Source organism: Mastigoproctus giganteus, chromosome 5 (assembly GCF_048544385.1).
Source record: "Mastigoproctus giganteus isolate SK-2022 chromosome 5, ASM4854438v1, whole genome shotgun sequence".
Lineage (NCBI taxonomy): Eukaryota > Metazoa > Arthropoda > Arachnida > Uropygi > Thelyphonidae > Mastigoproctus > Mastigoproctus giganteus.
This window is the reverse complement of record NC_143579.1, coordinates 200,462,199-200,477,566: the sequence shown is the minus strand read 5'-3', so window position 1 is coordinate 200,477,566 and position 15,368 is coordinate 200,462,199. Positions and strand designations below refer to the sequence as shown.

Sequence of the window (15,368 nt, the reverse complement as noted above, 5' to 3'; positions counted from 1 at the left end):
CTTCAATTTCTGAAAGAAACTGTTGAAACATTCTGTGATTAAGGCCAGTGATCTTATAAAATTTACAGTTGAAATAGCCACATTCATAATGTGTTGGAGATCCAATACTTTCCCATAAACAGTTTCTTGATACACAATGCAGTGAATTCCAATTGGAGTTTCAGCTCCAATATCTATTATTTTCTTGGTTATTCTACCCATAAGCCCAATGTTTTTACCAATCATATTTTTTTCACCGCCAGTTGTGGCTCCTACCAGGTTTTTAATATTTAATCCTAACTTTTCAATACATTGGCAAAAATTTTCAAAAAGATTTTCACTTGCAGTTGTTCCGTGCATACTCTGTATATCAGCTAAATCTTAAACTAGTACAAAATTATCATTAATTGCACGTATGAAGATAAGGAGTTGGGCTGTGTCATTTACATCAGTACTGTCTTCCAATGCGACACTAAAATATTTCATTTGTTTTGTTTTCCAAAAGTTGTTCAATCAAATTCTTTCCAATATCATCTGCTCTTTGCATAATTGTTTGTCGAGACAAACTAATGTCTTGTATCATTGTTCGTTTCTCCGTACACATATTTCAACAACTTTTAACAAATTCATCATCACTGAATGGTTTACTTTCAAAAAAAATTTCTTAACTGATACATTTTTAGTGTGTTTTGTTGTTTTCTTAATTCGTCTCTGAAGTTTCTGAGTGTTGCAAATAGAAAAGTCTTCAGAGACTTCTCTTCGCAACACTCCTTATGTTGATCATAAACTTTATGCTTGGAATCATAGTGTTGTTTTAAATTATATTCTTTAAAAACTCACATAGTCTCCTTACACACCAAACACACCGCTTTTTCGTCGTACTCAATGAAGAAATAGTCTTCACCTTTGATCAAAAACACAACAGGCCAAATCAATTTTCCTCTTTTGGAAAATTTTTAAGGATGATTTTTTTAATTCAATACAAATTAATAATAATTCAATACAATGAACAAGTTTTATCAAAATAGTAGAATTTCACAATACGAAAAGATTGATACATACATAACCCCAAGGACTCGCATCTGGTGAGTATGGGCTTGGCACACCCAGGGTCCTGAGCTGGATATCATCATTCTTCTCTTTCTTGGTGATTCCCTTCTACTTACTCTCTCTCTCTCTCTCTCTCTCTCTCTCTCTCTCTCTCTCTCTCTCTCTCTCTCTCTCTCTCTCTCTCTCTCTCTCTCTCTCTCTCACACACACACACACACACACACAGGGTAATTCAGAAATGTTTTTTGGTGCAGCCCATATAGCAAATAATAATAATAACTGTATTTAGCCTACATATGACTGCACTGAATCACATGCACACATTTGATACAGTCGAGCTCGAAGCTTGCATGCCTTTACACACATTCTCGCTACTCTCTAAAATGCTATTTTAGTTCACTTTCCGCATGGGCCGTATAAAAATTATTTGCAAGTTGGATCTGGCCCATGAGCCGTAGGTTGGACACCACTAGCTTAATCTATACATTTTCATACCAAATTCTTGACAATCTTTACCTGATTTATTCAGAGATTCTTGAGGATCTTTAAGCTACTATTTAGCAGCACAACAGCATTCATAAATAACAGGGGTTCTTAATCTCTCTGTAGTCACCTTTCCAGTTTTGCTCTACCTCTCACTTCTTCCTATTCTAGTTTTAGTACTTTTAAATGAAATATACGAGGTATGGCAATAAATTTCCTGGACTGATGCAATAAAAAGAACACAAAAGCAAAGAAGCTCAAAAATGGTTTTATTTTTATTCAAAGTAATCACCACTGATTACTTGATAAGTGAATGCACTTATAACACCATTTTAAAAGTTTCTGAAAATAGTCAGCTGACACTCTTTGTTGCTTCTGCTCATCTGTGAAGGTTTGCAGCACAAATTTTGCACTGGCCTTTGTTTTGCAAATTTTGCACTGGCCTTTGTTTTGCAAATTTTGCACTGGCATGTGCAAAATTTGGTGACTCTTCTCATTCATAATCAACTCATCAGCCATCATTCTGAGGGTCAAATGCCAGTTTCCTGAACTTTTATAACTCTATCCTCATTTCAAGAGGTTGACAGATGCCCATGTCCTGGGTCATCGCGAACATCCTCACGCCCATCTTTGAACCACTTTTACCATTGAAACACACTTATATGATTAAAGAGGCCTGTGCGCTCTGAATTCATTATTATTATTTTGGATTATTACATTACACAGAGCAAAACGATATAATCCATACCTTGTGCTCCCAAGCCGTCAGAGAATCTGAACGCTACTGTACACACCAAAAACGTAAGTGTACCTGTTTTAATTGGTGAGTCCCGTGAATCTCGTCATTGATATAGTACCGTTTCCACAAATTGTGCGCAATTTGTATTGAACTTAAACAACAAACAGTTATCTACAGAACAAATAGATCTGTTGACTCTGGGTATGAAATTTGCTGTTCTCCCAAGAAACCCACCAATCACTAATATTGCTTTAGGCATAGAAGCGTGTTTAACACATTTCTCTGAAGAAGTGGCAAACACAATCCACCTAAAAACTGCAGCAATTTTGCATCATGCCCGCCCTGCTTCCTCCAATCTCAACCACAAACAGATTTCTGCCCTTAAAGCATTGAAACAAGACTCATCCATCATTATCCTACCGGCAAATAAAAGACGTCGGACAGTCGTATTAAATTGCACAGATTACGAGACGAAAGCCCTGCTGCTCCTGCAGGACACTTCTGTTTACCAACCCTTAACCATTCCTCCCATCAAAGCCTTGGAATGATGGGAGTCGAAAGTGAACATCCTCGTCAACAATTTGTTTAAACAGAAGAAAATAACAGAATCCACACGTAATCGCCTCCGTGTCTGGCTGCCAGATTCCGCAATTCTGTGGACTACCGAAGATTCACAAAGAAGGTATACCGTTAAAGCCCATTGTCTCCTGTCGTGGCTCGCCAAGTTATGAATTAGTGAAGTTTGTCTCGAGGCTCCTTTCTCCCCTAGTAAGCAAGACCACCAACGCCGTCTCCAACAGTAGTGAATTTATAGAACAGATCCGAACCCTATTCATCTCAGAAGATAAAATCATGGCATCATTTGATGTAGTGTCACTTTTCACCCCCCCCCCATTCCAGTAGAACTTGCCATCACATGGGCAAAGAAACTCTTGGATAACGACCAAATCCTTGGCAGCCGAACCGAACTAACAACTTGCGAAATCTCCACCACCCTCAGACTGTGCTTAACAGGTTGTGAAATTACTGTATTTCCTCATGTATAAGATGCACCTTAATTTTGGGGCCCGAAATTTAAAAAAAAATGTATTACATAAAGTTATTGAACTCAAGTTTTATTCATCATAAAATTCATACAACTCATCACTGTCAAAACTCCCATCCATTAGTTTGTCCTCATCTGTGTCTGATGACGAATCACTGTCTTCATATATTGCCTCATCCTCAGTTCCATCTATGGAATTTGAAATGCCACACTTCTTAAATGACTTGACAACGATCTCAATCTTGATATTATCCCAGGATCTTTTCATCCAGGTACAAACTTCTCCTATAGTTGGTTTCTTCACTCTTCTTGCTGGTGTCAAATTGTTCCCAGAAGACTTCATCCATTGGTTTCATTCGTCTCTCATGGCAGCTTTGAAGGGTTTGTTAATGCTGACATCAAGTGGTTGGAGCTGGGATGTCAAGCCTCCAGGTATGATGGCAAGTTTTGTTTGTTTGCTCTGCAGCAATCTTCTTTGTATTTTTTGTTATGTGTGCCCTGAACTGATCAAGCACCAATAGGGCAGGTTTGCGTAAGAGCCCACCTGGTCTCCTGCTCCAAACTTTCTCAAACCAGATCTTCATCCCATCCTGATCCATCCAACCCTTGTCATGAATGTGAACAATCACTCCTCGAGGAATGTCTTCTTTTGGCATTGTTTTGCTTTTGAAAATCAGCATAGGAGGCAGCTTGGTTCCATCGGCACAACAAGCTAGAACACTGTATAGTGGCTCTTTTCATGTCCACTTTCTTCACAGTTACAGTTTTCACCCCCTTCTTATCAACCGTTCTGTTGGGACATCAAATTGAAGGGGGGACTTGTCCATATTTGCAATCTGTCCCAACTCAAACTGATGTGTCTTCCAGCATTGAATGACAAAACGATGAAATTTAAGGACCTTCTGCTCATAGCTTTCAGGCATCTTTTGGGCAAGTCTGGTGCGTGTACGCATGCTTGGTCCATTCCGTTTCATGAACCTGAAGCACCAATTGTGTTCTCCTTTGAAATCAGTAACTTCTTTTTCATCAGCAATTCTTCTTGCCTCATGCTGAACCATCTTTGTGGACACAGGAATTCCAATTGTCCTTTGCTCCTCAATCCATATCTTCAATTCCCTCTCTAAATCAGGCCATTTTGCTGACTTGCCCCTAATGGCCTTCTTCTGCCGTGGCGTTTTCAGTAGGGTTTCTTCTTCTTCCCGTAGCCAGTCTCGGATTGTTTTCTCAGTTGGAGGAGGACCAAACTTACGTTCAGCCGCACGATTTCCATTCATTTTTGCAAACTGGATCACTTTTAACTTGAATTCAGCACTGTACAAAAATATTTTCTGAGCCATTCCTGGGCAGAACATGGCAAAACGTAACCTAATATACTGGTAACAAGTGCGAAACAATGAGCGGAAAGACAAGCGCGAAAAATCGGGAAATGCAATTAAAAAAAAAATCTACAACCACTGTATAAGATGCACCCAGTTTTTAGACCCCAAATTTTTTGAAAAAAGGTGTGTCTTATACATGGGGAAATACGGTATGTCCAACAACTCCATTCACGGCACAGCCATGGGTTCCCCAGTTAGTTCACTCAAGGCAAATATCGCAATGGAAGAATTAGAGGGTCGTGCATTTACGAATGTACCAGATCGCATTACCTTTTGATGTTGCTACGTGGATGATGTGTTTGTGGTTATCCCCAGAAATTTGGTCACCGACTCTTAGAGCACCTCAATTCTCTGTCGCCTTTCATAAAATTCACCATCGAGCTAGAATCAGACAATACCATACCATAATTAGACACCCTTGTCTGACGTGAGGGCACGCACTTGAAGACAACTGTCTATTGTAAACCAGTGTGTGCTGGCCAATTTACCAACTTCTGGTCAGCACATGTGCGCAGCCATCTGCTTGAAACTGCACGAACCTTGTTAACCCATGCTGGACCCACTCTAGTTCTGTAGATGAGCGGTGCACCAAGATTGCTAAAGTCAAGGCGGATCTTGCGAGGTGTGGCTATCCCACCAGTACCCTTGACAGGTGTGACCTACAGACACATGACCACGTAGCGACCAACAGGAACATCCAAGGTAATGACTCCCCCGAGCACCTTTATCTCATACTACCGAAACCTATCACAATAGGTTTCTAGGGTCCTAAAATCACATGGAATAAAATGCATAAAACTCCCAGACAGAAAGTTACAATCCCTCATCTCTAAAGTGAAAAAACCTGTTCCCACCTTACTACAAAGTGGTTTAGTCTACCGCATCTCTTGCCCTGACTGCACTGGCTGCTACATTGGGGAAACTGGGAGACGGCTTGGAAACGTCTTTCGGAACACGAAAGAGTCATCCGCTTAGTGGACATAGAACACTTGGTCATTGCCACACACTTCTTGTTAACCCACACCGCAATGTTGTGAGGTCCCCTAGATGGGTCCCGCCACTGCTGGCAGCGCACCTGCTTGGAGTCGCTGAACATCACATGCTCTAATACCTCAGTCAACAAGAGCAGGGGATGTCATGTCCACCCTATCATTGAAGCAACCATTTTAATGAGTGACAAATGTTGGCAACGTTCATCACAGCCACAGGCTTCAACATCCAACAATTAACCATCACATCACACAGTACATGATTGGCAGTACATGCCCTCATGTTCCACACTCTTGACTGTCAGTTTGACTGATGAAGGTTAGCAAACTAACCGAAAACTTTTGTATGTATTTAATTTAATATATGTGTGTTTTTCCTGTTAATTTTATTAATATTAAAGTTGTCATTACTTATCCTGTCTCTGTTTCGCTCTGTGTAACGTAATAATCCAAAATAATAACACTTGTATGACTTAATACTTTATTGCCATAAACAGTTCTTAACCATATGTTTCTGTTGTTGCAGATTTTCCCAGTTTAAAGCAAAATTTTATATTCATTTGTTGCTCCATTACAAAATCGTGACACCGAACATTATAAACTGATAACGAAACTGATTGTTACTTGCAACCTGTCAGCCTACTGGACAATCTTTGTACTACCATATGTTGGATGAAGTTTGAACTATAATATACCATTTCTGTTCATTTTCAACCTCATCGAACATGACCACAACAGGACCAGTCCGGGAACTTTATGGCCATACTTTGTATGGTAAGAAAATTCAATTTTGAAAAGATCTTGTTGTTTAAAGCCATATTCTTTCAGTATGTTATCTTGAAGGAACTGGTCAAGCAAAAATATTTTTTTTCTGAAGCAAATTAAAATTTTGGTGTATTTTGGGTTGCTTTTTCAACCCCCCTGGATCCCTGCCTCGCCTCCCCTAATAGAGGCAAGTCTCCCTGGTTAGCAATCCTTGATATATAATAATGACCTCATTTTTACATCTCCCACACTAAATTTTTTGCTAATTTACATCCTATTAAATGGTCCAGGAAAATTTTAAAAAGAAGTGGTGGTAATATATGGGCTTGGCACACCCGTTGTCCTGAGCTGGATATCATCATTCTCTTCTTTGGTGATTCCTTTCTACTTCTGACTTGTTTTCTCTCTCTCTCAGGGTAATTCAGAAATTTTTTTTTTTTTTTTTTTTTGGCTGGTGCAGCATAAGCCTCAGGCTTTCTTGTGCCATATGGCTAATAATAATAATAATAATGTGCAGCCCTGCCTCACACAAAAGTTTAACCTTATTCGTTCATTCAGTGTGCAGATTTTTTATTTTTGCACAGACTTTTTAATCCCCTTAAAATAATTCTTGATGCCATATTTTTTTGTACTTTGCAATTCAAAGTACTTTATCATTCTATTTCTAAATCGGAAGATCCTGATTAGAGGTTATTGTTATGTGCACATGACTTTTCTGTAATTTTTCTTTGTGAAAATATTTGTTCCTGGCATCCCTTCTTTTGCCTGAAACCTGACTGTTCTTTTTCAAAGTTATAAAAATCTTATAGTTTTCTTCTCTATGATTCTTTCATAGATTGTATCCAGTGCAGACGGCCTCCGTAGCCGAGTGGGCAGGAGTGGGAGTGCAGTAGCACATGCTCTTTGAGTAGACCGGGGTTCAAGCCCCTTACTGCTGAATACGGTCGATCTGCCAACCCGCACTGGACCAGCGTGGCAGATTATGGTCCATTTCCCTCAGCATGAATTGTTGAGGAGGCTTCCATCCTGCAGTGGGTTGATAATGGCTGCACTTTACTTTACTTTTTTTATCCAGTGCAAGAAAGAGTGAAATTTATCTGAAATTTACAAAATTCATCTCTATGTCCTTTTTTTATATATATATATGGGTACATTAATGCCTTGCTCCAATCTTCTGGAACTGGTCTTCAGAAAATGACATTCTGGACAATGTGCCACTGTGGCACTGTTTTCTCCTCCAGCTGTACCAGAATTTCTCATTATCTACACCTGCTGCCTTTCTACACTTGACATTTTCTACCTGAATAAGAGAGAATCTGAAATTTCCCCATTTCAGTCTCTTTTCCCTTCTTCAGTGATGTCTTCAGCTTATTTTAGCAAATTGTTTATTTATTTATATCAATTTAGCCACTAATGATTCACCTGAATACGATTTTTGAGACACTTCCAGGGTGTCTCAAAAATATTGGTACAAACGTTTAGGGGATGTAGGTAACATCTAAAGGAATGTGAATCGCATAGGAATCCATAACAGGAAACGTCACCCTTAAGTCGGTAGACGGTGCTGTTCATCAGTTCGCGAGGGGGAAATTTCTAGTTTACTCATTCAAGCAGTAGTCTGCGCATGAAGAGCATGCATCGATATACGAACTGTGAGCTGGCAGACATGCACCTAGTGTATGGATTAGCAGAGGGCAATGGACAAGCTGCTCAACGAATTTATGGAGAACGCTTCTCAGACAGACATGTACCGGACCACCATTTTGCACGTGTGCATCAAAATTTGTGCGATTATGGGTCATTTAGAGGTAATAGGAGTGGTGCGGGCAGACCACGTTCAACGCAAACTTCCAGCGTGGAAGAAAGTGTTGAATGCCGTCCAAAATAATCCTACTACCAGCACATGTGCCATTGCACCTGCCATAGGAGTGTCTCGTTGCAGTGTACAGCGTGTCTGGCATGACGATTCCTTACACCCCTTTCATCTCCAAAGGGTTCAGTTGCTGCTTCCCCAAGATCATCCTGCATGTGTAGCTTTTGCGCAATAGTTTATCCAAGAAAGTGTTCAAGGCTTGAATTTTACAACCAATGTTTTGTTCACGGATGAGGCTTATTTCACTCGGGAAGGCTTATTCAATCAGCACAATGCTCATGTGTGGGCTCACGACAACCCACACCGTGTGCGCCCCCCCGTGCGGCACAACGTCGCTTCGCAATAAATGTGTGGGAAGGTATGGTCGGTGATGGCTTAGTCGGCCTATACCTGTTACCATCCCGCATGAACTCCACTAAATATCGGATCTTTCTTGAACAAGTTCTATCAGGGTTTCTTTACGATGTTCCAGCAAATGTGAGACGCAACATTTGGTTTCAACATGATGGGGCGCCCATTATGGAAGGTGTGTTCGTGACCATTTGGACAGGCGTTTTGGGCGTCGATGGATTGACCGCGGTGGACCCGTTGCCTGGCCCCCACGCTCAACTGATTTATCGAGCCTTGATTTCTTTCTGTGTGGGGGGGCCCTAAAATGTATCATGTATGAATCACCTGTGGAGATGGAAATGATCTCGTGGCGAGACTCGTCTGCACTGCTACTACTGTCAAAGAAACTCCAGTTGTGTTAGACCGTTTCCGCCAGTCCATGCTGTGTCGGTGTCACGCATGCATCGCATCTCGTGGTGGAACCTTCGAGCATCTGTTGTAACATCGTGAAATGCATCCATTGTTAATATTATGTCAAATAAATGTTTGCCACTAATTACTGTCTTGTGTCATTTCTGCTTCTTGTACCTACTACTACTTTCCCTTGACGTTTTCGATTATGGGTTCCTATGCAATTCACATTCCTTTAGATGTTACCACCTCCCCTAAACTTTTTATTCAATATTTTTGAGACACCCTGTAGATAGAGGGTGTACATTAAACAAGCAAATTAATTACAAGACTATTTACTGATTATTTTTTGGTAGTAAATAAAATTATTCAAAAAATTTACACAGCTCTTGAATGGCTTGTTATAAACTTGTAAATTAAAGTCATCACATTATAACTATGGCGCCTCCGTAGCCAGGTGGGCAGGAGCAGCAATGCATAGCACTCGCGTCTTAATTAGACCAGCGTTCGAGCCCATGACCACCAAATACGGAGAATGCGGAATGGTCAGGGAATGACCATCTCATATCCCCGGAGCAATATGCCCTTAGTTGCTAATGCTCTTAAAAACCAAATAACAAACAACAATAACAAACAAACAGTATAACTATGCCAGAACTAATTTCAATCGATGTATGACAGTTAAATTAAGCTGTTGTTAGTTTGTTATTTGGTTTTTAGGAGCATTAGCAACTAAGGCCATATTGCTCCGGGAATATGCGGTGGTCATTCCCTTGACCTTTCCGCATCCTCCGTATTTAGTGGTGACGGGCTCGAACCCCGGTCTAATCAAGAAGCGTGTACTATGCACTGCTGCTCCTTCCCACCTGGCTACGGAGGCGCCCTAGTTAAATTAAGCAAGTCAGACTATTGGAGTAGGCAATAAATAATTAGGTATTTACATACTTCTAAAATTCCTTCTCATCTGTTTCGACCTCTTGCACTTTTCTTTATTCTGTGTAATTTCTGTTTTGACACTTTTCTATACCTCTTATTTTTGCAGTAATTATTATTTTTAATTTGCTCAATACAAGATGATGGTCACTATTAACCTTAAAAATGATTTTGTTGTAACTAAGAAGGCAGTGGAAGAGAAATTGCTAAAGCTAACAGTAAGGCACTTGGGAATCATGTATATGCTCTTGTAGTATCAGCTAGCTGTTTAATATCCTCTTGTATAATGATATAGTCAGTTATGCTTTTCTTGTTTCTGTTATGCTCCCACCATATTAAATTGTGGCTGTTTTATGCTTGAGTGCATAGTGTATACAAAATTCTAGTAGCTTTTTATCATTATTTACCATTTAGGTTTAACTTTCCCTACAGATTTTCTTAAAATATCTTTGTTGATTTCTCTACTATTTAAATCTCCAAATAGCACTATTCATTTTTTCTAATTTGTTTCTGCTGCTCTATCTATGATATTAAGATATAAAAAAAGATATCTTTTTTTTTTTCTTTTTTCCTCTTTTTAGGCACCATCTTTTCCCCAAACAAATCTCATCATCTAACTTTCCATCTTTTTCTCTAGTAAACAAACTTTCTTCCAAACTAGTTCTAAAAGCTATTGCTATCCAGCCCTTGCACTTCGTCTTACTTCCCGATTCAACCATTTTCGACTATTTTATGAATTTTATCCCAAAAATGTTAAATGGTGTCTAAAATAAACCATATTCCTACTCCCGTATTTGTTTTCTTTGCTCTGCCCACTATATTTGCATTAAATATTTCAAGTTTTACTACTTTTTTTATGGATCATAAGCATTAATTAAAATTATAGCTTGTGATTCATAATTTTAAGTTTTAAAATTTATTTCAAATCATAAGAACCTTGTATTCTTAACCTTACTGCAATGGAGGTAAATAAAGATTAAAATGCTTATATGACATTTATCTTTTAAATGTACTTTGATATTATCAGTTTATATTTTATAAAAGTTAATGTATAATTTCTGAAAATGCTATTACCGTCTAAGTGTTTTTTGTGTAAAATGAAATTTACATTAGAATACACATGTTCAGGATTAGAATAATAATCTTTTAATCCCAGAAATAGCGAGGGTTTTTCGTGAGCACATAGGCATATATCATTGCAAATCTGAAACATTGTATTTAATTACATTACTTATTAGAAAAGGTGTTAATTTTGCTTTTTATAGGAAGCAGAATGTGAGAAATCGTCCATGGATGTAAAGTTCTCGGCTAATACTAAAGTGGAAGACTCTTGCCGTATGTACCAACTTCAGAAAGCTAATTTTGATGCCGAAGTAAATACGAAAGTGAGTTTATTCAGCTTTTTTTTCAATTAAAAACTGCCATAGCAATTTGCCTAAATATCTGTTTAGATCAATTTGATATTTCTATCTTTAATCTTATATATAGTGATGCATTTGATAATTATGCTGTCTTTTTTTCATCCTTGTGAGAATTCTGTTCAAAATGTAGGCAACTGATAATTTCAAAATTGCTGAATGATTTTTAGTTTAGTACGGAATTTCCATTTCAGTAAAATGATAGCTTTGTTTTTCAGGTTAACTATCATATGCAATTCCACATTCATTTCACTATGCACATACTTTTTTTTTCCATTTTAAAGGTTTTACAAATATTTGTAATTTGTTATGTTTTATATTCTAATATCTTGTTGGGCCTATATTGTAAATATAGTTTTATCAATTTTTATCGTTTTGAGTTGTGGTTAGCCAGTTTGAGAAAGAAGTATTGAGTTTCCTCTGATAATCATTTATATAGGCACCTGCGAGGTGATCTGATTGAGGTGTACAAGGCCTTGAATGGTTTGAGCAGTGGAAGTAACCCATCAACATTGGTTGATTGGTTACTTCCACTTGCTCAGTTTAAGAACCTGAGGGGGCATAGATTCAAGTTGAGGAAAGAAGGTTGTAGAATAGATGTGCGTAAGTTTGTCATTAGCCAGCGGGTAGGATTGCTGGAACAGACTTTTATCTGTTGTTGTGGAAGTTGATATGTTAAATAAATTTAAGGCTGAACTAGACAAACATTTGGAGTGACTGGATGGGTGAAATGGGAAGGTTTTTTTTTTTTTTTTGCTGTTGCTTTATAATCTTTCTTTGTTGCATCATATGCCTCAACTAATGCTAATTTTCCCTTCCAGATGAATGCAAACTGATCTAGAATTTCACTGAATGTTTTGTGGGGGATTTGATGATTAAAATAAATAGAGAATTTTTTTTTTATATCTCCCCTCAAATTTTAAACAAATTTATAACTTTGTATAATTGCCTGAAAGTGACCAGACTCTTCCCCAAGTTAGATCAATTTCAGATTGACATTGAACCTGTGTCATGTGAAATAGCTTGTGATGTAGGGAAGCTGATAGTTCTACAGACTAAACAGTTCTCAGGACTATGGCAAAAACATGCTGAAAAAGTTTTTGAACAATTTAGATGATTGTTAGTTATTCCAATACATTATTTATGATAAAATGGATGACAAGAGAGCTTAAAGGTTTAATTGAGCAAAAGAAAATACTATGGGACAGTTACAATCACAAGAGACCACTAAAAAAAGTGAATTAAATAAGCCCCTTACTGGTTGAAGTGAAAGAATCATAGAAAGTCCTGTAGAAATGACAGACAAGCAGGCACTTTTCAGTGATATTTAGAGTTTAAAGCAGGTTTAAACCATGGTGGATCAGTGACGAGGAGTCAGATTGCTGTGATATAACGATCTCTGAGAAGAGTCTGTCAGAAAAACTACTGAGACCTGAAAGGGTGGATAACATATAATATAACAGTATGTACAATTCTGTTTTAAAACAGGCTGCATGTGCCTATCAGCTACTTTGGAATGTTAATAATCCTATGATTTCTAGGATTATTAACATTCCCAAACCTTAATCCACAAAGGCGAGTGAGGAGCAACTGTAGATTAAGATTGATAAGTTTAACTTTTGTAGTAGGTATGATCATGATATCCATGGTTGAGGATACAATACAGCACCATCTCTGATGAGAATAATATCCTTAGGGTGGTTAGCAACTAATCTAGTAAATTATTATTATTATTATGAAGACATAAAACAGTTGGACGCAAGAAACAAGTCTGCATTATTTGCCATAACTTTATTTTAGTAAAGCACTGGATACAATTCCATACAAAAGGCTGTTACGTTAATTGAAAAAAATTGTGATTACTTGATAGATGCTTTGTTGGATCATAAATGGATATTCTCTGTGGTGGACCAGCATAGCATGTGGAATCCCCTTGTTTCTAATCTTTTTTAAGGAGAAGCTGTCAAAATTTTCTGATGACTTGAAAGGGTGGTTAGGAAGGGTGGTTAACAATCAAAATCAGGCTATGTTGCTCGAAAATGACTTGGATCAGTTGCAGATATAGTCTGAAAATTGGCAACTAAATTCTAATGCTTCTAAATATATAGTTTTTCACCTGGGGAACAGAAATCCCAGGTTATGATAAAATCAAATATGAAATTTACCATGCAGTGTAAAGAGGTGGCTAGGAAAGCTGCATGATATGCTGCCTATGATTTCTAGGACCGAGTGGGGAGAAAAATGTTATTGTCCCCCCTCTGTATAAGTTGATGGTGAGACTGCGTTGGGAATGTGTTGTATGCAGGCCTAGACCTCTGAGGAGGATTCAAAGAAGGACAACCTTATTAGTAAGAAGCACTAATTTTTGTCAATAATATCAATTCACATTGCTACCGCTTATATTTGTGAAAGTTTTTTATTTGTGTTTTTGTGGGGTACTTCTCTGGGATGCAAGAACAAGCAGACAGTGCTTTCTAGTAAATCGATTTCATTTGTGAAGAAACATCACTCCAAGTAATGCTGGCATCTGTTGTTTGTAGCCTTCTAACATCAATAGATGCATCTGAATGAAATCCAGACTCTGTCACTTGAATAGAATTCTATTTCAGTATCAGATGACATATTATAAAGAGCTGATTCAATGTCATCAGCTTCAACATACTGTCCATCATTATTCTATTTCAGTCCTGATGTCCTAGGCTGTGGATCCATTATAACAACCCTTTAGGGTAAAATTTTATAGGAAAACACTTTTTACACAAAATTTTATCAAAACTTTTTTCACAAACTAAAGAATTAAAATTCAGCATGCATAATCTTCAAAAAATTTTACCTTTTCTTCTTGTGGAAAGTACTAAATTAGATAAAATAACTTAAACATAAGCAAAGAGCACTAAATTGTAACCAAGTGTACAGCTTTTATGGTGCTGTCTAGACGGTGTGATTAGCACTAAGCAAAGTCCCAGCTGTAATGCAGTAGCCCATAGTTTGATTGCAATGCCAATATCACTCAGTTGTTCATTTCATGTGCTATTCCTTTTACAGCACTCATTTACTGACCATAATTCAATTGATGCATATTTGCACTGAGGCACAAAAATTGCAGTTTGTTTTTGTGAAAGTTTATGTTTGGGCAGCAAACATGTTGGAAGGTGCTGACTGCAAAAATTGGGAACTAGGTATCTTATGGGAAGACTTGATTCAGGTGTAGAGACAAGAACAAGAAACAGGTTACATGAAAAGTGATATAAATTTAAAATTTTAGGGAATAAAAGAAGACATCTCATAAAGCTTGTTTACCTTTGGGCAATATATTGTAGAACATTGGAATAAATTACCTCCCAGCATGGCTGAGGTGGAGAATTCAGCAAAGTTCAAGGCAGAATTGGATGGTCACATTTTTCTAATGGGAAAAGCGTGAATGATTGGCAAATTATAGAATGATTGTTTTAAATGACAACCCGTGAAAATGTGAAATAACTTTTATTAAAAGAGTGCTAGAAACATGAAATTTAAAATGTTCATCTGTAATTCTATTCTCTGACTCTGCTTAATTTATCACAAAAAATTGTGAGTGTTGAAAACACCTTTGTGATCATAATATAAATGAGCATAAAGAAGCATGTTTTGAAATGCTCCCTGCTGCACGTTGGGAGCGGTGTTAGGTTTGTCGCTTTCAGTTTGTCCAGAGTGCATAGATTGTTGTAGGTATTGACTTTATAGCCCACAAAAATAAGCCTAATGGTGATAAATCTGGTGGGTGTGGTTGTCATATTCCTTTTTAAATTATACACTCTGTAAACAAGAGGGATTGTTTGGCCATAGATTAGTGAAAAGTGTGGTTTGTTACATTATCTTGCTGAAAACACACTTCAGCAATCTCCTCACTGTGTGTGTTCCAGGAATTCATTGACTGCCTACATCAGTGTAGTACCAAGAGCTTGTTCTGTGAAAAAGATGGGCCCAACCATCCT

At 37.9% G+C, this 15,368-nt stretch overlaps 1 protein-coding gene across 1 annotated transcript in view; it reads left to right on the top strand.

The window, feature by feature from the left end:
• The window catches only part of LOC150086002 (flotillin-2-like), a 253,731-nt gene that overhangs the window by 120,972 nt on the left and 117,391 nt on the right, over positions 1 to 15,368 (top strand). Inside the window, exon 6 of the mRNA XM_090373646.1 lies at positions 11,242 to 11,361. Coding sequence (XP_090229772.1) covers positions 11,242 to 11,361 — 120 coding nt within the window. The remainder of the gene's footprint in view (positions 1 to 11,241; positions 11,362 to 15,368) is intronic.